This window comes from Athalia rosae, chromosome 3, assembly GCF_917208135.1.
Source record: "Athalia rosae chromosome 3, iyAthRosa1.1, whole genome shotgun sequence".
Lineage (NCBI taxonomy): Eukaryota > Metazoa > Arthropoda > Insecta > Hymenoptera > Athaliidae > Athalia > Athalia rosae.
In genome coordinates, this window is record NC_064028.1 from 24361964 (window position 1) to 24381860 (window position 19897).

The following is a 19897-nucleotide window of genomic DNA, read 5'->3' on the forward strand; positions in this document are numbered from 1 at the left end:
GATGAAAGAAAATAAATATCCGATCCCGAATTCGTTACTTTTATTTTAAAAGCTGAGAATTCATTACCCTGTACCCAGTTTTTCTGGTCAAACGATAAAACGGGATGATATCTCTATAATTCGGAGAACCACCCCATAGCGATATTTGTTGGGTTGTATAATAGCTCGTTGCGAACATAGCTGCAGAGTGTTAATGGGAACGCTTAATCTTGGTGACGATGTGCAGCGGCGGTTCCCTCTTTACCCGTGAAAACGGTGTACGCAGCTGCCTACGTTATAGCTCGGAGGGGGTTGCGGTGAAATAGTTTATCCGGACAGGTCAAACCAACGCGAATAACCGAAACGCTTTGCACCCATTTGACGCAATGAAAAAAAAAAACAACGAAAAAAAAAAAAAAGTAAAAGAAGATCAACAAACGCGCGAGCAGGGAATCGCGTGAAAAATGTATTTACCAAAAAAAGTACGAACACCAAAAAACGGAAGATGGGGTGAGATTTTCAGCTACGCGAAGAGCAGTGTAATAACTACTCCATTTTTTTTTTTCACATTTACATACGTATATCCAGATGCAATACGGATGGATACTAGAGAACAAGAGTTTCACGGTACAAGGGCTGATTCAATTAACCTTCGGATTCCCCGTATACCTTGGAGATATCGTATGCAAAACTAGCTCGGCAGTTACAGAAACTGCAGAACTAGTAGATGTAACTTGTTACCCGGTGTATTCCTATATCTAAAAATAAATTTCACGTATTGTCGAATTTAAATTATGTCACGTTGGCTTCCGCTGTACGGCATATGCAGATTCGTGTATGTAAAACTCGATGTATTCTCATCGTGAACTCGGTATATATTAGATGAATTTTCGCTAATTGATCACGTACATATTTATGCATCATGCATATGTCTAATTTTTTTTTTTTTTGTTTTCGTTATTATAGCTTTCTTTGCGAATTAATTGTGTAACGACCTAACGTATACGGTTATGTGTGGATATTGAATTGAAATTTAACTCGCCTGAATTAATCTGGCGTGTAGACAAAACAAACGTCTGTATCCAACAGATGTATATAGTATCGTAAAACCGACACCGTGTACGTGATTCGAGTGTGAACGATGCAGCGAAATAGAAACTATTACCGTAGTTGAGTGGGGTGTGAATGCTGAGAGTTAACTATTATTGTTATAGTACAATATACAGAGGTATGTGTGCGGTGCATACATTGGTACTTGAATTCTGCACCTACTTCGCACTCGACTGTTTCTGGTTGTAATCATTTCTTCAAAATATTTTCCAACACCTGACTGGGAGTAGAAGAAAGAGGAGAACAACGAATGAAAGAAGAGCAACCCTCGCGAAAAATTGTCGAGCTATCGACGTTTCGAAAAATTAACGCTGATCAACGGAAGGAGATGGCGAGATCGGTGTCCGTCTGTATCACTTGTTACGTACCGTCGAGATCTCATCGTAGATATTTGTACGTACGTATGCAAGTGTGTAGTATATATCTGCGCCGAGAACAGTTGAATTTCTCGGGAATCACGCGCTCCAATTCCAAAATTGCAATTATATAAGGAGCCAGCCAATTTGCTCTTTGCTTTGACTATACGCCGTAGTGATTCGCAACTCACGTTTATATCTTACTATTACCTACTACTATTACCGGCACTATAACCACCGGGAGTAGTAGAGCAGGCGGAGGCGGTGTAGGGAGTAACGGTAACAGTAAGAGCGACCAGAAACTCCTACTGACATTCGCTCGGTTGAATCTCACCGCCGCGTTTCCACTTCGTCGCGCACTATTCTAAGCTAACGTTATAGATACAGATAGACGAAATCCATTCGAGAATATATACGTACGTAAGAGATGGCCTTTCGCGCGTTCCAATCTACGAGAATATTGAAATCTCTTCGAATATATCCGAACGTTTTGGATCGGCGGCGCGCGCGCGTTTGCGACGAGGAGAGAAAATGAAACTGTTATAATTTCGGGCCCAAGACGTGGCGGGCGTCGAGGAAACTTTCAACGACAAAAAATAATATCATCATTCAATTGTTGACTTACACATTATTTTTAACTCTACGCTGTTGCTCGTTCCATCCCCCTCGACGTTACTGGCGACACACGTGTAATTTCCAGCCTGAGATCGGTTAACGGTTCTCAGGGCGAGGTCGTAACGTTGTACGATGAAACCGTTCTTCGCATTGTTTTGTATAACATTTCCCTGTAAGCGACGTGAAAATGGGACAAAAAATCATTATCATTTGCTTCTCGTTTCCATGGAGTCAAAAACTTCATTCCCTCGAGCTCTGGATAATAACAAGCACTTTTTTTTCTATTTTATGATTTTTTTTTTTTCTCGCTACGACCGTAGCGCGAGGTCGAGTTCGCCCCAGAGGCAAGTAATCGTAAAACGTGTACCTTGTACACGCGTGATATTTTTTTTTTTTTTCTCTTTTTTTCTAATTTTCGTTATTGTTTGTTTTCCGGTGAAGATTTTCCCGAGCAATTACACCGTCGGTTGAAGAAATGTAAGAGGCGAAGAAATTTGACGGCGACAAAAAATCTCGTCGAATCATACCGAAGATTGAAAATTCGAACGAAGCGACAGACTTACGTTGTGTTTCCAAACGACCTTGTAAGCTTCTGGATTAGCGTGAACCTTGCATTCGAAGTAAACATCGTCACCCTCCTCGATGTCCTCGGGGTTCATGTTGGAGCCAAGATCCAACCGGAGAACGGGAACGACTGCGAAGCGCGAGAGAGAAGGCAATGAAACATGGTCGGAGGTTGAAGGGTATAAGTTACAGGGATTCTCAGATGACGAGAGAATGACCTAAGGGCTTTAATAAACTTGTAAATTGTCTACTCACAGTGAATGTTGAGCTTCCAAGTATCCTCTTCGACGCCTCCGTCGACAAGAGGATTGTCTGCGCGACATGTCAATACTTTTTTATGATCCTGAAGAGTCGCTTTGAATGACAGCGAGGATTCCGTCATGTTCGTGTCCTGCGAAATCTGTGAAAAAATTGAGAGAAAAAAAAAACAAAACATAATTCAGGTATTTGTACTACGCGGAGAGACACGAACGCGAATAAAACTGTACATCGCTGTACGCGTGGAAATTATATTCAGCCGGGCCAATTTCACGAAAACGAACGTCTCAATTCCAGACGCAATTACTTCAACTCGAGGCTATTCTTCTACCGCAGAGTGCTTCAATAGTAAAAGGCGAAATTATCCATTCTGCAGCACTGCGGTATATCTTAACTAGCATTAGCGGCAGGAAACCGGAACTCACAATCGGAAAGAAATTGCCTTGTACCTAAAGCCAATAAATCCCAAACGATGAGCGTGTCTCGACTTCATTCGCCCATCTCATTACCACAATAAAGAAAAAGAAAGGAACAAAAAAACAAACGAGAGCCTTCTCTCTCTCCCTCGATATCTTGAATTTCAAAAAATATCCCCGATGACATCATAATCGTCGAACCCGCTGGAAATATGTCAGCCATGAAAAAGCCATTTCCTAACAATTGACGTGTGATTACAAAAATTTGACGGGTTACGCTTTTGTGGAAATGTATCGTAGATTTTCAAGTTTCTCGATACAGACAATGACCTTATACAGCCATCGACTTTGTACCGGGGACAATCCTTCTCTAGCACGCCAAAAGATTTATGGCATCGCCGTTCTGCACCCGCTACGCCAGCACTATACCACCCTCCCTCCATTTCGTATCCTCTCGGTGTATCACACAACGTATAGGTGTATATAACCGGTGTACATACACACATGATTCCGGTCACCCAATTACTTCTATCTAACCTGCCGCACTTCCATTAAACACATCGACCGCTGCGAGTCCGATGGACGTTGACTCGGAAGAGCGCGCCAAATTACCGTGGAAATTACTTTTACATCGATACGAAGTTTTGCCGAAAAATCAACCCGTTCGATAATTCACGTTCACGTTCTTACCTTTTCCGAATAATTTTCCAAACTCTTCCCGTCTAGGAACCAGGTGATTTTGGCCGGTGGCCTGGATCCGAAGGTCATACATTTTATGGTGTACTTTCTCTCGGCACTGAGGGGTGCGAGATCGCTGACGAGCATCTGGACGCTCATGGGTGTCACTGAAACGAAAATTTACAGCGACGTGAACAAGACAGAAGGAAAAAAGGTGCGAAGTGGAAAGGAAAGAAAGGAGAATAAAAAAATAAATGCCGGCGATAAATTTAACACAGATTTAACCCCTCTACGGCACGTGTTTTCTCGCCTCCCTATTACGGACGTTGTGTTAACGAGGACCATTAACGCCGTTCCGAAATGTTCGAGGTATATACCTACCCTACGCCATGGTCGCCTCAAACAATATGGTTCCAGAGGTTAAATTTCCATTGTCAAAATTACCAACAAGGTTGTAGGGTGATCGCACGATTCATTGAACTTAATTTTTACTTTCAACGTCATTCCCTTTTTTTCACCGCTCGTTTCCGAGTCACAATTGTCGGTTTTTGTATTTTTTCTCTTTTTTCTTTCGCGTTAGATCAGGATGATCCATTTCATAACCGTGTATACGGTTAGTCCTACATAAGATTTGGTTCGGGGGGCGTCTCGACGCTGGTAAATAGGAGGAAGCTTGTGCTCAACAAGTAGCACTCGTAGATCACCACCCTGTCGCACTACCTTGCATCTGCTTACCAGGGGGTTACATTCTATCGGGGAAAACGTTTTATAAGGGCTCATTTGTGTCCGCCGCGAGAAGACGGATCAGTTCATCGAGTGGTCGAAGAGTGGAGAAAAAAAAAAAGAAAAAATACAATAGTTAGGGGTACAGGAGCATATTTATTTTGCGCGGAAAAGGGTTCGTCGAATGATACGTGAAGATTTGAAAATCGATCGCTTTCATTAGCTGACGAAGGACACCGTTAATGAATTGGTTCATTATGAATATATTCATTTCTTCGGTGTGCAGCTCTGCAGGAGCGTTCATTTCTCAGAAGGAGAGGATACCGTGAAAAGTGGAAATAAGATTGCCCCGTGGCTGTGCGGAAGGAGCGAGGTATAAGTACAAGGTGCGGGAGGAAGTAAAGGAAAGGAAATAGTAATTCTCTCTATGAATTTCAAATTTGACGTAAAAGTTGAGCCGCTGCACTGCACTTCAGTACCTACTCTACTTTGCTTCTGCTACTACTGCACACTACCGGTATGCAGTGGCATATGGAAAAAGGAAAATAAAATAAAATTAGAAGAAGAAGAAGAAGAAAAAAAAAAAAAATTGAGGATGAGAACAGCTTCCTTTTATTCTTCCGCGACCATTCGTCCGACTGACTACTCGGTTTATTTTAATGTTCAAGTATCTCGTTAAGCTAAAAGTCTAAAACCTTCTTCTCCACTTGCCCTCTATAGGAATACACGAACATTCAACCGGGATTATTACCCTATTCTCATCCTTCGCTTGCCAAAAATATAATTCAACCGGAATCGATGAAATTCCCGACAATTTTCCGACGTCGAAATTCGGTATCGTGCGTCGGAGATTTTTAATCGGTGCGATATTTTCTCAAAAGCGATAATTCACTCGGTAGCGAGGAGCGTTCGTTTCGTTTTGAAATTTCGTTGAAAAAATGAAAAAATGCTTTTGGTTTGAGCGCAACTAACTAGCGCATACATTAGTTATATCGATGCAATCTTGAGTTTGGGTTAAGTGTAGAGGTTCGTAGATGAGCCCCGAGGTCGCATGACGAGGTTCCCTCGACAGAGTCTGAGTGGGTACTTGGCTTTCTGCTTTCCGCCCTCTGCTTCAGCTGGTTATACCGTAGTTGCTGCAAATGCTGCTGCACCAGCAGTCTCTCATTTTTTACGTGCGCGCCTTGAATAATTTTTGCACATTGTCTTCCGTCAGGTTGCACAATCGGGAGCTTGTTTTTCGCCGTGCATTTGCGCAGGTACGGGAAACCGTATCATGACGAATCGGTGAATTATACGGGGAAACGTTAATTAGAAATTCGAATATCCTAGTTCTCTTTGTATAAATCAGAGCGAGGGTAACAAGCCGCACCGTGTTACCCGATTTCGCCGGGCTGACTCCATTATACAAACGAACTGTCCTCTAATTAGTAAATCTCCATTAGACGCGCGGATATTCGCTCCGCTTTACTTTCCGTCTCGTCCGTCCTTTCTTTACCGCCATTTACCACGGATAATTCAACCGCGAAACCGGCCCACCAACGATTAACAAACATAAATCGTATCGGATTCTATTTTTCATCCCCGACCCGATACGGCACGCGATTAAGTTTTACGAAAAATAGAGTCGAATCTCTACGTCGTTTTATTTCAACCGCTCTTCAGCCTTATACATCCTTCGCTTCCAAGAGGCGAAGAATTTCTGTTTTTTTAAACTCTTTGCCACGATTTACGCCTCTCGGCTCAGCAGTTGCCCTCGTTGTGCCCGTTGTGGCGGAATTTCGAACCGCCATCTTTGCTCTTTACTCTCGTTTGCCGCATCTTTCTACGGAATTTAATATCAATCCAGGCGAGGAACTTAGTGCTTGAAGCTCGGAAGTTGCGGGGCTTTCCAACGAACCAAGTGTTGCGTGAAATCAAAGAAGGCGTCACGGACAAACTATTTCCGCTTATTATCCATTTTTCCTAGTTTCCTCTTTTCGTCATATTTTCCTTTTCCGCCTCGTTTTCGATTACGTGGGAAAAATCGGTTTCGAGGATCGTCGACGAAAGAGGAACACCATCGAGAGAATTCGGATTTTTCAGAGCACCCCGTGAACCACGGTAGGAATTTCGGTTTATCTATAAGGGAAACCGGTCGATGGGGTTCGAATCTAAATCGTGTACGGACGGTGCTATTTCTCGCTAATGATTCGGTATCGGTTTTCCAATTTAGATAAAATCGATCGCCACCTATACATTAGGTGATATCCGAATCTCGAAGGTTCTGAGACTATAACCCAAAGCTACTCGACTATTCGAATGTCGTATTAATCGATAAAGCTGATACAGGCGTACCGGTCTAAACGGTTAACGTATACGATATCTGAAGTGATACTCCTGACACGGGTAAGAAAATAATTAAATTTCAACAACGAAGATGGCGTCTGGTTATCCATCCGTCCATCCATCCATCGATCGATCGATCGACCATCGCGTATTATCCCCGCCGTATCAAAGCCGACGATATATTTTACTCACGGTGCATTTCTATGCGAACCGATGCCGAAACCGGTTGGCTTATGTTGTTGTTCAAAGCCTGGCAGGTGAATTCAGCGTGTAAATCCGCCCTGGACAGGCTCGTAACGACCAAAGTGTTCCGTCTGAGGGCCGGAAATTCTCCCGGTTCGTCCTTGGAGTCCAGAAGATTTTCTCCCCTCCACCACCGAACCACCGGCTGGGGACGACCTGGAACGAAAGAAGAGGAAACCGTGAAATAAATCGAATAAATTATCAAATTAGGGCTGGGTGGTATTCCGAATCGTTTAATTCCTGCTCGGAGCCGTTAGCTTCTCACTTTTCAAAGTTATGTACTTGTACGGTGCACTCTACACGAGGTTATTGTCGGGTGTGCAGTAATCGTCGTTCATTGTCGCGTGTCGTTAATATTCAAAGTAATCTCGAAGCTTTAATCCAACCCTCTTTAGCCTCTAGTAGTTCCTTCGAAAATTACCGGCTTTGTACTTAAGTGGACTACCTGACCTACTCAAGACGTTGCGAGAAAACCTTCCGCGGCACCATCTGGAATACATAGGTACGAAGGACGTACCCTCGTCCAACCACCTACCACGCTGTGCAGAGTTTGGTGCATCGCGCTTGACTCTACTTTTAATAACGAGAGATCACGATTTGATTAATTTTTTTTTCTCTCCTTTTTCTTCCCTCTAGTTCTCTTTCCTTCTTGTTTTTTTTCAATCTTTTTTTCTTTCTATAAAAAGTACCTAGTTCCAACTTTGACGAGCACGGTTACGACCAACTTTTTAGTTTTTTTTTTTTTTTTCTATTTTGTTTCTTCTCGTCCTATTTTTGACTGAAAAAGCTCCTTTTTTTCATTGGTATACTCAACGATGCGATCGAATTGGATTATTTTTATTTCTGTTTTTTCTCTCAACAGAATTTCACGTCTCGTATCGACGTGGAAAAAGTTCGCGTGGGATAATATATGTATACCGTGAAAAAATGTCGAGTTTCGCAAAGCAGAAAGATTGAATAAAAATAATAGAACGGAGAGAAAAAATGAATATGAAAAATGAAAGCGGAAAAATTTTAAAAGGGACGGTGTTTAAATTTAGTCGTTAGTTTATATTACAGCGTTCGATATAGTGGCAATGAATATTGATGCGTTGTACTCTGGGGCGTGCCGACGTTTCTCTTTGCGAAGTACTTTCGAACTGCTCGAATATATATGTATGTATGGCATCCATAGACGACCCCATGTATGCAAATATAATATGCATAGTATTTAATACTTGATTCCCCGGTGCAGTGCGATGCTATTGTATTATTGAATAACGATTTTCAACACCTCCGTGCAGACGTACCCTTGCGAATGGAAGCAAACGTGACACGATCATTATTTGATCTGCGCGAAGAAAATTGAAAATTGGGAAATAATAATTATTGCACGCAAACGAATTTCATTTTTGCGTCGATCGATTATTATCACGTTCAATGCGATAGTGCATCTGCAATAGTTCTTTGCGGTGGAGTATTTTATAATTCCCTTCGTCATTTCGCTTCTTTCGAACTGAAGAACTGAATTTATCCACGACTGAATGGAAATAAGATAAACTAAAAATTGAAAAAATAATCGAAGGAGTAAATGTGTATGAACGAATAAAATGAATGCTTTTTTCTCTTTTCACAGAGTCTGGGGGTTTATGGAATAAACGCGAGCTTTGGTTGTAAAAATTGGGTTATATCAGGTTTTGTACAACTGTTACCTGGCTCAGAGAGAAATTGTGAAGAAAAAAAAAAAAAACATAAGAAAAAGAAGAAAAACTGCAGACACAAATGCCGCACATCTTTGAGATCCCGAAATTGAACTCCGCTGTATTGTTGTCAATGAATTTAAAACAAGATGAGCATATTTTTTTACACTCGTGCACCCAAAGGTCTGCAGATACATATTATAACGATACGTCTAAAACTTCAAAAAAAGAAATTGATGAACGGGATCTCTCTTAAACTCTCTTTTACTTTTAGTCCTATACAACGAATATTCTCATCTCTTGGAGCAAAATATAGGTCGTAATTAATTTTTTTACCACGTTCGACCGGAGAAAGCGATGGGGATGATTTTTTTTCAAATTCTCTCGTTTATTTTATGTTTCTTCCAAGTTGAACCTTTGATGATTTTATCTCAGAACGAATTGCAAATTTTTTGCTCCCATTCATCCGTTCAAAAGAATCTCATACTCCGATTTCAATGTATTCAATATTTATGAGCACAGAAACAATAATAAAATGAAATAAACCATGTTCAGATTCAGATAAAAATGATTGAAATTAAGTATTTGATAGAATCGTTTCCGTAATTTCACGCAAAATGAGACATTATGTTAGAAACAAAATATATGAACAGGTAAACATGTGTTGAAAATTTCATTTCCAATTTTCCCAAAACTCCATGTTTGGAATTTTTTTTTCATTTCTTCAGAACTAGCTTATTCCTCTCACTTCAACCCTTATAAATTTCAGAAAAGACCGAGAATTACTGGAAGGTGAGAAAAGCATCGCTTAAATTAAATTGGGAATAAATTCCATCAAGATGTCCTTGATTTTCCACTTTTTGCAGCGGAAAATTGGCGATAACTCGATCAATTTGAGAGATGATTTAATTTGGCTTTCAGATTCGGATTTTTGAGATCAAAATACATCAAAATAGCACGGGAAACCCAATAAAAAAAAATGTTGATTTTTGATCCCAAAATTGAAAAAATTCAAAGGGGTACCCCTTGGAAAAATCTCAAATTTTGGCGAAAAATTTTTAATTTTTAAAATTGATCGTATGGCACTTTTCTTAGGTATTTCGACCTCAGGAACACGAATCCGTCGGTCAAATTCAGCTACGAATTTTTCCCTTTGAGATATCTCACTTTTTCTGCTCCAAAAAGTGAAAAATTGGCGATAACTCGATCGATTTTATAGATAGACCAATTTTACTTCCGGATTCGAATTCCTGAGCTCAAAATACATAAGAATAGCATATAAAATAAATTTTTTTTTTTCGGCCCAAAATCGACAAAATTTCAAGGGGTACCCCTTTGGATTTTTTTGATTTTCGAGCCAAAAATAAAGTATTTTCAAAATCGATAGCAGAACGTCTTTCTAACTTATTTCGACCTCAGGAACACGAATCCGGAGGTCAATTTGAGCTACGAATTTTTCCCACCGAAATATTTCTATTTTTTTGCTCCGATGAGTGAAAAATTGGAGATTACTCGATTATTTTTGAATCGCGTATTTCGAATTTCGATTGGTCATGAACTTTTTTGACCGGAGGATAATGAATCAGTTGGCGATAGAAATTCAAACGAATTTTTGTTTTTTGTCCATCAGTATTGTAATTTCTCGTACTCTAAGAATGTTTCAATTTACTTCAGGGCAAAGAAGAGAGAATTCGGGCTTATTGTTTCATCTTTGCAGAGTTAGATTAAGTAGATCAAAGAATAAAGTAGGTACGTCATTACGGGGTAATACGTGTAAAAGTTAGGGCGAAAAAAACAAAGTCAAAGCGTGACAAGAAAAATGCCGAGAAAACTAATGGAAAAACGAGAAAGGTAAAATTACATGTCTAGGCTAGCGAATAGTAATATAATGCAATATATTATATACATATAAAAATGTCTTCTGCAGTAAAACGAAGAGGAAAATTTTCCCAGCCACTGGGAATGACGAATAATATAATAATACCTACACCTACTGCTAACTCGAGTTAACCCATAGTATTGAGTTATTCGGGAGACAAACCCGAAATTTAGAAGTTCTCTCTTCGGTCTGACTTTGGTAACTGAATGTCAAAAGAAGAAACATGAGAATGGAAAAAAAAAAGTTAGAACAACAAGCAAGTAGGGTAGAATATTGATGACGTTAAGAAGAGAATGAATAACTTATGTACAATAATTCGATGAAGATATGTGAAATTTCCAGGGCAGTTTTTTTTTTTTTATTTTCAAAAAAAAATTGCACTATTCCAAGATGTTCCAAATTCACGCTACAAGGTATGGGGTGTTTGAATTCCAACGAATTATTTTATTCCTACCAAGGACCTTTGAATCGGAACGTTGGAACGTTTTTCATCTTCGGTATTACCGGAGTTATCGATGTTTCATACGCTAACGATTACCGAGGTTGCAAAATAGTTGGCGAAAAACGAAGCGACGTGGATCGGAAACAGGGCGTATCCACTCGAATAATTTTCCGCCAGTTTTTCTTTACTTACGATGATTAGTTCCGCGAAGTTGTTCCATCAAATTAGACGGTTTACAAAAATACCCGCGACAGACGAATCGGCCTCGGTATACCTAACAGCCACTGGCCCTAATAATCCCCCGAGGAAAAGGAAGGGGGTTCCGATTTCTGGGTTTTGTTTGAACAGTGAAAAGGGTGTAGAGTGGATAACGGTTTTTTCCCGGTGTTTCCGTTTCCCGCGTATTACATACAGACACGTACACACGCATACCTACGCGGTTGTCGCGTCGCGGCGGATTGCGCAGGGGCACTCGGGCGGATCTCGACATCCCGTAGGAGATAAAAACCTCCGGAGAAGCTTTTTACTTTTTAATTACTCGAATGCCGTGTATACGCAGGTACGTATACCGATATACGCGTATGTACTATGTATGCAGTAATGACTGTGGTGGGTGGAGAGTAAACCCTTCCTACGTCCCACGATTCGCGTCCGCGTCCCGAAGGAGTCCCAGTCCAGAGATTTCTCTATTTGCATCGTTAGTAACACAATGTATTCAGTCACCTATTGTTGCCGCTAGGTTCGTCGGGCTTTAATGAACGCGACTGCCTTCCTTCCCCCCGCAACGCGACGACCTCCTCTCCAGATTTATGCACCCGTATACCATGTATATACATATACTATATATATATATTTATATTCCATGTACCGTTTGCACATGGTACGGGGTACCCTTCGCTTTTCTCTTAAGGGATTATTGAAACCCCGTAGTCCCCGGCACCCACCCCCCCGCCTGCCCGTTGCGTTTCTATCCATTGTATATCAGCTAATTAACGGGCATAGAAACCGTTCGAATAAACGTTAGCCATTATGGTACTTTATCGCATCCTCACCTACAACCGAATGCAATCCTAACACCTTAGCAACTAATTGCGCATTCTCTTTCAGTCAGAAACAAGAATGAGCTTTCAAACGTTGCTTGCTGTATCGCTGTGTCATGGAGATCAATAGGTACGAATTTTCTCTGTCATCGATTTCAAATCATTCGACTCACCTCCCGAGACGAGGCAAGTCAGTCTCATGACTCCCCCTTCGACGTATGGTCCTGCGACAGTAGGTACCGTTCTCCCATTTTCGTCAAGAATATTTGGCTTGTGAGGTGGAACTGCAATGAGAAAGGAAAAAAAAATATTGGTTAGTTCTAACGTCGTCTCCAAAGTTGCGAGTGAAAATTTTTATTTTCATTCCGAGGTACGTGAACACGAGGGATCAATTTTTTGCGGTCTGCCCTTGATTTTCACGTCTATTATAACATTGGCGAGCATGGGATGTGTTGAGATTAAGCCGCGACTCGCGCGCGTTTCATGTTGCACGGGACACTTTGCGTGACATGGTTTGTTGTTTGATATCAGCTGGGGATCAGTTGGAGGAATGGGATTGTACACTCGGTATAACCAGCTGTTTGCCAAGTTTGTTGAGTTTAGCGAGCTTGTTCGAGATTTCAAATGACGTGTACAACAATTAATCAAACTCGTTCTTCTGTACGCTCTACATCGGAATATAAATGATAAATTAACACGAATAAATTCGACAATCGCGATAATCAACCATCTTCTTATCAACTGTCCCGCTTCGTTTTTTTTTTCATCGAAGATTTTTCTCCTCTTTTTTTTCGTTCACGTCTGGGTCATTATAATACTACGGTGTAAAATGGGTACAATAAAATATACCGCATAGTTATTTTCAATCAACGACGAATACCTATACCTAATTATAAATTATATAATAAACTGAGCATTTAGCTGTGGCGATATTAATTTTTATTTCAAATAAAATGTTCGGTACGCATACACCCTATATATACCGGAGAGTAGAATTTTATGTTCCCGATGAACGCCGTTTGGCGTATTAATTAATCGGAGGATTTAATTTGACTCGTAAAGGACGGCCGGATCCAAGCAACCACTTGTAAATTTGAATAATTTCATATTTCCGTCCCCGAAAGGTATAGCTGACCCGAATTTTTATGCCAAGTTGAATTCAATTTTCAACTGCAGCAACGGCAGCGGTCGTAATTTAGATTAACGTAAAAGGTTGACAAAATTTTTTCCCTCGTTTCTCCACCCCCTCTATTCTGATACATTTTATTTCATCAACGTCAACTCGTTCGAATTCCAGAACTTGTCGGTTTCACGTACTGTTCTTTTTGTTTCATTGCTATTCGATCAGTTTTTTCTACTTCCCCATAAAGTTTAAGTTAATTTTTCTCAAAATTAGCATTATTATCAGTTCCCATTCGATATTTCCGGCTTTTTTTTATTTTATATTTTGGGAATAATGTGAAAAAGTTTTGAACCGCTATTAGAACAACGCAATTTTTTTTCTCATTTTGCTTTTTATCCCAACCTACTGAGATTGGCACAGTTTTTTTGCGTTATTTTAGTTCAGTGACGGTATTATTATTATTATACAATAAAGTTTACCAGCTGATATTACATCTTTGTCACGCCATACTTAAATTTGGGTAATTTTCGCTTTTGGTTATTTTTATTTTTCTTTTGCCAAAGCTTTTATTACACGAGCAGGTAAAGCAAATAATCGTTATTTTTTGCACGAAGGTCTTCATTACTCTAAGCTTTATCCATTTTGACGATGTTGATCTCAAATTTTTCCAACTTTTCGAAACAGAGGGCAGCGATTACGTGAAACGAATAGTATAGGGTGTCTAATGTAGTTTAATAGAAAAGTTGACGGTTTTTTTTTATCGCTCAAAGTCGTCTTAAAAGGATACGGGTTGAGTGGAAATTTTTTTTTAATCTTCTGCGAACCTGGAGATCGCGTTAAATTATTGATCAAGTATTCTCGATAAAAACTCCGGACCAAATTGAACTTTTGATCGATGCACACGTCACCTTCGCTATTCCAGATCGCACCCTGCGGATATTTTGGACCCTCTTTAACAAACTTTGTAATTGAAAATCGTTCCATCGTGTTTTTATAAATAGATCTGCGGTAATGCTAACCTACTTTTCATTTGGTAACCTCATCTTATACTCGTAATGTTCGCTTCCCTATTATAAGGATACGTATATTGCACGATATACATGAGTAGATATATCCGAGCAGCAAGTTTCTACTTATATTTCCTCGTATAATTCAGCAGCTGGGAATGTCCGTTATTTCGTGGGTAAAGATCGTAATTATGTGGCTCGTTCTTTCTCTCGTTACAACCACTAACTGATCCTACCTTGCTCCCCTCATTTCTTCCCATCCTCATTTCCAACCCCATTTCACTCCACCGACACGACCCACGCCTTATGTACGCTATATACGTTCGTACATACCTCACCACATATTTTTTACCCTCCAAAATATAGCTATATTTAAATGCTGCACGGCAGAAACATTAAGCTTCGCCAAAAAACATGGTTTTGCGAATAAGAATCGCAAACGAAAAAAAGACGAACATGTTGGAGAGAAAAAATAATGCATCACCGCTGCGCGGCGTGTAGGCATTCCGCGGGACCCTTTTTTTTTCTCCCACTCGTTATTTTGCTGGGAATTTAATTTCTTTTTCTTCTCTTTATTACATCACGCGGTACGCACGGATTATTTCAACACGTTAGATGAAAAAAAAAAAAGCCAAAAGTGAGGAGAAAAAAAAGCTCAAAATGAATTTAATAAAATTCATGCCGATCAAAACAGTGGAGGGTGTTTAAAGTGTGGTGAAAGAATCGTTTAGAAGTGCAGAATATATTACACACACTGTTCGGGGTTGGTTATTTATTTTTTCTTTCTTTTGGAAACCAGAAAAAAAAAGACAAAAAGTAAATAAACGACAAAATGTAAAAAAAGGAGAAGAAAAAATTAAATAATTCACGGGCGTTATCGTCTGCATAATATATATGTATTATGTATGTATGTATGTACCGTGTATAAATATACATGTATACGTATAGTATTAACTCAGGGTGTTGGATAACTGGATGTGGTGGTTGTAATTATTCTCCCAGCTACTACACCAGCAAAACCGTGAAAGCGAGAATGATGTACGATGCATAATTTAAACGAGACATGATGAAAAAAATTAAAAATAAATAAACAGAAGAGAAAAAAAATTTCAAAAACGAAGAGCGAAGAGAAAATAGAAGGAGAAGGAGAGAAAAAAAAAGAAAAGCAAAAAAAAAAAAAAAACGAGGAAATTGAAATTAAAGGATTGCGAGAATTGGTTAAATTAATCCGAGCCATATTTAAACGAACGAGGGATCGTCAAGTTATTTTTCATTTTCAAATGAACTCACGATTTTTTCTTTCGTTTTCATTCTTCAATCCTTTTTTGTTTCATATTTATACATATGTATATGCACGAATATGTACAACATTGATGTATGTACCTAACGTACGTGTAGAAATTTCAGTCATTAATCGCTAACGAGGTAGTCAAGTTTTTCTTTTCCTTTTTTTTTTGATTAAATCTTAATTTACACACATATCTATTCACACACTTGTATGATGAAAGTCTGAAAACCAGCTGGGCGTGCCGCGGAATGACAAGAACTGAATATCTCGGGCGTACAAGATGCAGCCGTGGCCGACGCAGAGGGTAAAAAGCTTGAAAAGCTTGATTAAAAATGATTAAATCTCCCACATGATTTTGCAAGTAGGAGAAGATACATGAAACGTCTTCTCTGGTTGATAATTTTGCCCTGTTCAAAAAATTCACGACGAAACACTGAAAAGCTTTCTTTCAAAACCGATACGAAATATTTGTATGGGTGCGGCATTCTTGAGAAAAAAATGGGAGAAAAGAATGAACTCAAGAAAATCAAGTAAATCAATAAAAATATACATAAAAAACACTTAAATATTAAGGCTTGTGTCAGAATACAAGAAAATGGGAGGAAAAGAGGAAACTTTTTATCGGGCAAAAAGTTCGGGCGAACTTGCAAGCGCGAAAGAGCGCGAAGCTTTCAGGGCAATCTTTTAAGTGCGTTCAAGTTCGCGGTTTGATTGATCTGCAGTATGCCAAGCGTCTACCATACATGGCAAAAGCAGATTATATACCGTACATGCATTACCCACCATTACCGACAAAAGCGGTATGCCGAGTGCTTATGGAATACCTATTCAGGCACCTTCTGATAAAATATTTTAAATGTATGAGCCGTTCCGCGCTCAATTTCCAAAAGAATCCGGCCCTCAAAATTCTTTTCGTAACGGGAAAAAGAAGATAATTTTGAAAACAATCAAGACACGAGCGAGATTCTGTGAGCTTTTTTCCTCGCAAGGATTTGAATATTAGAACGTTCCGAGTCAGAGGCGAGATATAATTTGGCATGGAATGCGCGATATATACATGTGCACGTACATATATTATTATGTTCACCTGACACACGCACATGCCCAAAATATTCGCAAAAAGGGAATCAGAGTAGATACGTATACGCGCAGTGAGGCTGTGAGGGAAAACAGACGGTCGGACGGGCGAGGAGGGAGAGCAGAGGAGGGGGAAGAAGGGTAAGAGAATTCTGCGGGGGCATATCACCCGCCACCGTATATCGTAGGTGTGTGTTTACTCGTAGATGATGCACGGTGTGTATACGGGTACCGCCTGTGCCATGACTTAATGTGGTGGAAAAGTGGTGGAGCGTGCGCCTCCGACTCCCGACCCCCACCCCCCGAGTCCTAACCCTCAAACCCCCGGCGTTCTCCCTCTCCCTCTCTCTCTCTCCACGGTTAGTGAACAGTAATCAACGCACCTTAGGAGCTAGAGATATCCCGCAGTATTCCCCTGAAATAACAGGGAAATAGAAAGAGAGAGGGGAAAAAGCCTGCGTAAAAATAAACAGGCAGTCATACGGGTCTTGAATATTTCAAGAACGTAATATCGGAAGCGAAAGTTGAAATTTCGCACTCCAAATTTTCCGACTCGGATGAATTTCGTCAGCGACACACCCCTTGGATTAATTTTCACACGCGAGCTTTCTTTTTTCGCGAGACCAGAAAAGTACATTTCCGTTCCAAGCGAACTAACAATTTTCACGATAAAGAAAATCCTCACCTATGACGGTCAATTGGATCCTCGAGTTCCTCGTCGGACTTTTTGTAAAGTCGACTCTGCACCTGTAATCACCTTCGTCCCTCTCCTCGACGTGGTCGATGTTCAACGTCGCGGGTTCGGTCACCGTTCTGAACATCGCTCTTTCGTTCAGGTACTCGGTGTCCTTCCAATGAGGCGCCTGTTCCGAGTGCTTCGGCCTCATGTCGTAACTGAAACAACGAAAACGACGAGCGTATCAATAACTGTAATCCCGTTGAAAAACGTTGAAAAAGAATTCAATTCCGCTCCACGAATGTTACCTCGGGTGACATTTTTTTTTTTTTTCTTCCTGCGCTTTATTCGCCCCTTTCGGGTCAAATAGGGGCGAAAAAAAATAAAGCGCGTGTGTCTCTAGGTGTTGAAATTGTCGCACTCGCATCGGTTCAACACTCGATTTACGTACGGATACAAGTTTACGTATAGGTATATAGACAGCGTTGATATTTAGCGGCAGGTGTATTTTGACAATGTTTGCCTGCAGACTGGTAATTGCTTTCTGCTCGTTCGCTCGATCGACATCAGCCTCGATATTAAATTGCCCCGAATAACGACAGCAACTTTTGCCGACGCCGACACGGTACCTACCGGGTGCTTCGACAAATCAACCATTTCTCACCCCGGCCCTCATCTCCCTCGAAATAATCAAAGATCAACGCGTTCCCTTTGAATTTTGCGTTTCCTATATTTTTTTTCATATCCTCGTTCTTCATTTTTCGCTTTTCCAATCGAAAAAAAGACCCCAAAAAAAAAAAAAAACAGGAGCATCCCCCGATAATCAGTTCACGTCAGTTCGGTTGACCCGAAGCACACGAATAAGAAATTGTGGGTTATCACCTCGTTACACTTCGATGATCGAAATCGAACGGTGTTTGTATCAACAGTCAGAATTTGGCAACATAATATTTGTATAATTTCGACGCCGGGTTTACACGAGCGTGGTTCGATCGGAACTCTTTGGAATCCACGAGCTCGGAATTTCCGGAATTCCGATGGAATAACGCGCATCGCGCGTCGCGATTCGCGATGCTGCGTCTATGCGAAAACTGCATAATCGTACAACACAGCTACGTAATACGGAATCTCCATCGCGAGTTGTTTTGTAATCCGAACACGTCACGATCGAATGCATAAATAAAACATAGAAATAATTCATCTTGACCTTAAACGGACCGCATGCAGTCCACCGTTCCAACTGGTATACTTGATTACCAATCAATTCTTGAGGCAATTATTTCTCTGTAACGAGTTCCTGAATATCCACATACTGCACATACGCGTGTACAACGTATCGCGCAAGATGTAATTCTCGGTATAATCCGATGATATAATATTTGTTCCTTTTTTATTTTCTTCTCTACAATCCGCTGGATTAACCGCGTGGATACGAAAAATAAGAAATACGAGATTGAAACGAATTAAAATCTCATATCACCCGTAGAGTATTCTACGTACGATTATAATATTAACTCCGATTTTAATCCCGATCTATTTTTTTTTTTTTTTTTTTGTAATTTCAACGTTGAAAAGAGGATGAATAATTTGATCCCGAATAGTTGTACCTCGTACACACAGAGGTATACGTGTGCGTGAAAAATATCAATAAATGCGCAGAATATAAGAGTGTTAATTGGAAATGTCATTTCTACCGAACAAATTCACTTTAAACTGTTTGTCTCTGTTTTGTATGTATTTTGTACTCGTATATTTTATTTGCTAAACTTCAAAGACAATTATATGCAATTATACGAATATCAGGGAATCTAGATATATACTCGAAGGAAAACGAACGTACATTAGAGCACCAGCACGAAAAGTGGAATAAGGTGCAGAGCGCCATTTTACGGAGTAAAATTTTAAGGTCGAGGGGGTCATTAGTCGTCGGATAGTATCGCACGTAGTAGAGATTAGGCAAGTTCAAAGGAAAACATAAGCAGCCAACTCCACTTCGCCACATGCATACAACGCGTTCGTAATCTATACTACTTATACACAGTTCCAACTCGTCGTTAAAATATACACGTGGTACAACATAAATATACAGCGGGGCTGACTAATTCGAAACAATTAACGAAATACGCTATCATCCCCACGGATAATCAATAAAATAATCCCCAGTTAATTGGCGTCTGGATCATTACAGTAGATGGAATACACATGAGCCGCGGACCGCCGCTGCGCTGTATCCGCGCCAATTTTCCAATTTCGCCGATCCCGGGATACCGGAAATTTTTCACGACTTTTTTCAAATTCAAATCCTCGATCAACTTTAAACGTATTTCGAATAATTGTCGGCGTAATGCGAGTGCGGTGTACGTGATAGATTTCCAGGAATCCGATTTCCCTTGACCTTTCATCCCTGACCTCTGAC

General features: G+C 40.2%; 1 protein-coding gene across 7 annotated transcripts in view; it reads right to left on the bottom strand.

The window, feature by feature from the left end:
• LOC105686868 (synaptogenesis protein syg-2) overlaps positions 1 to 19897 on the bottom strand; it is a 173654-nt gene that overhangs the window by 11572 nt on the left and 142185 nt on the right. For 5 of the 7 annotated variants that reach the window (XM_048653236.1, XM_048653239.1, XM_048653238.1 and 2 more), the window contains 7 exons: positions 17491 to 17699; positions 12484 to 12594; positions 7220 to 7426; positions 3989 to 4143; positions 2880 to 3024; positions 2624 to 2754; positions 2071 to 2230 (listed from right to left, as the gene is read on the bottom strand). In XM_048653236.1, coding sequence (XP_048509193.1) covers positions 2071 to 2230; positions 2624 to 2754; positions 2880 to 3024; positions 3989 to 4143; positions 7220 to 7426; positions 12484 to 12594; positions 17491 to 17699 — 1118 coding nt within the window. Of the gene's footprint in view, positions 1 to 2070; positions 2231 to 2623; positions 2755 to 2879; positions 3025 to 3988; positions 4144 to 7219; positions 7427 to 12483; positions 12595 to 17490; positions 17700 to 17789; positions 19895 to 19897 lie in introns of those variants that run through there. The other 2 variants (XM_012402068.2, XM_012402067.2) reach the window with 2 other exon arrangements.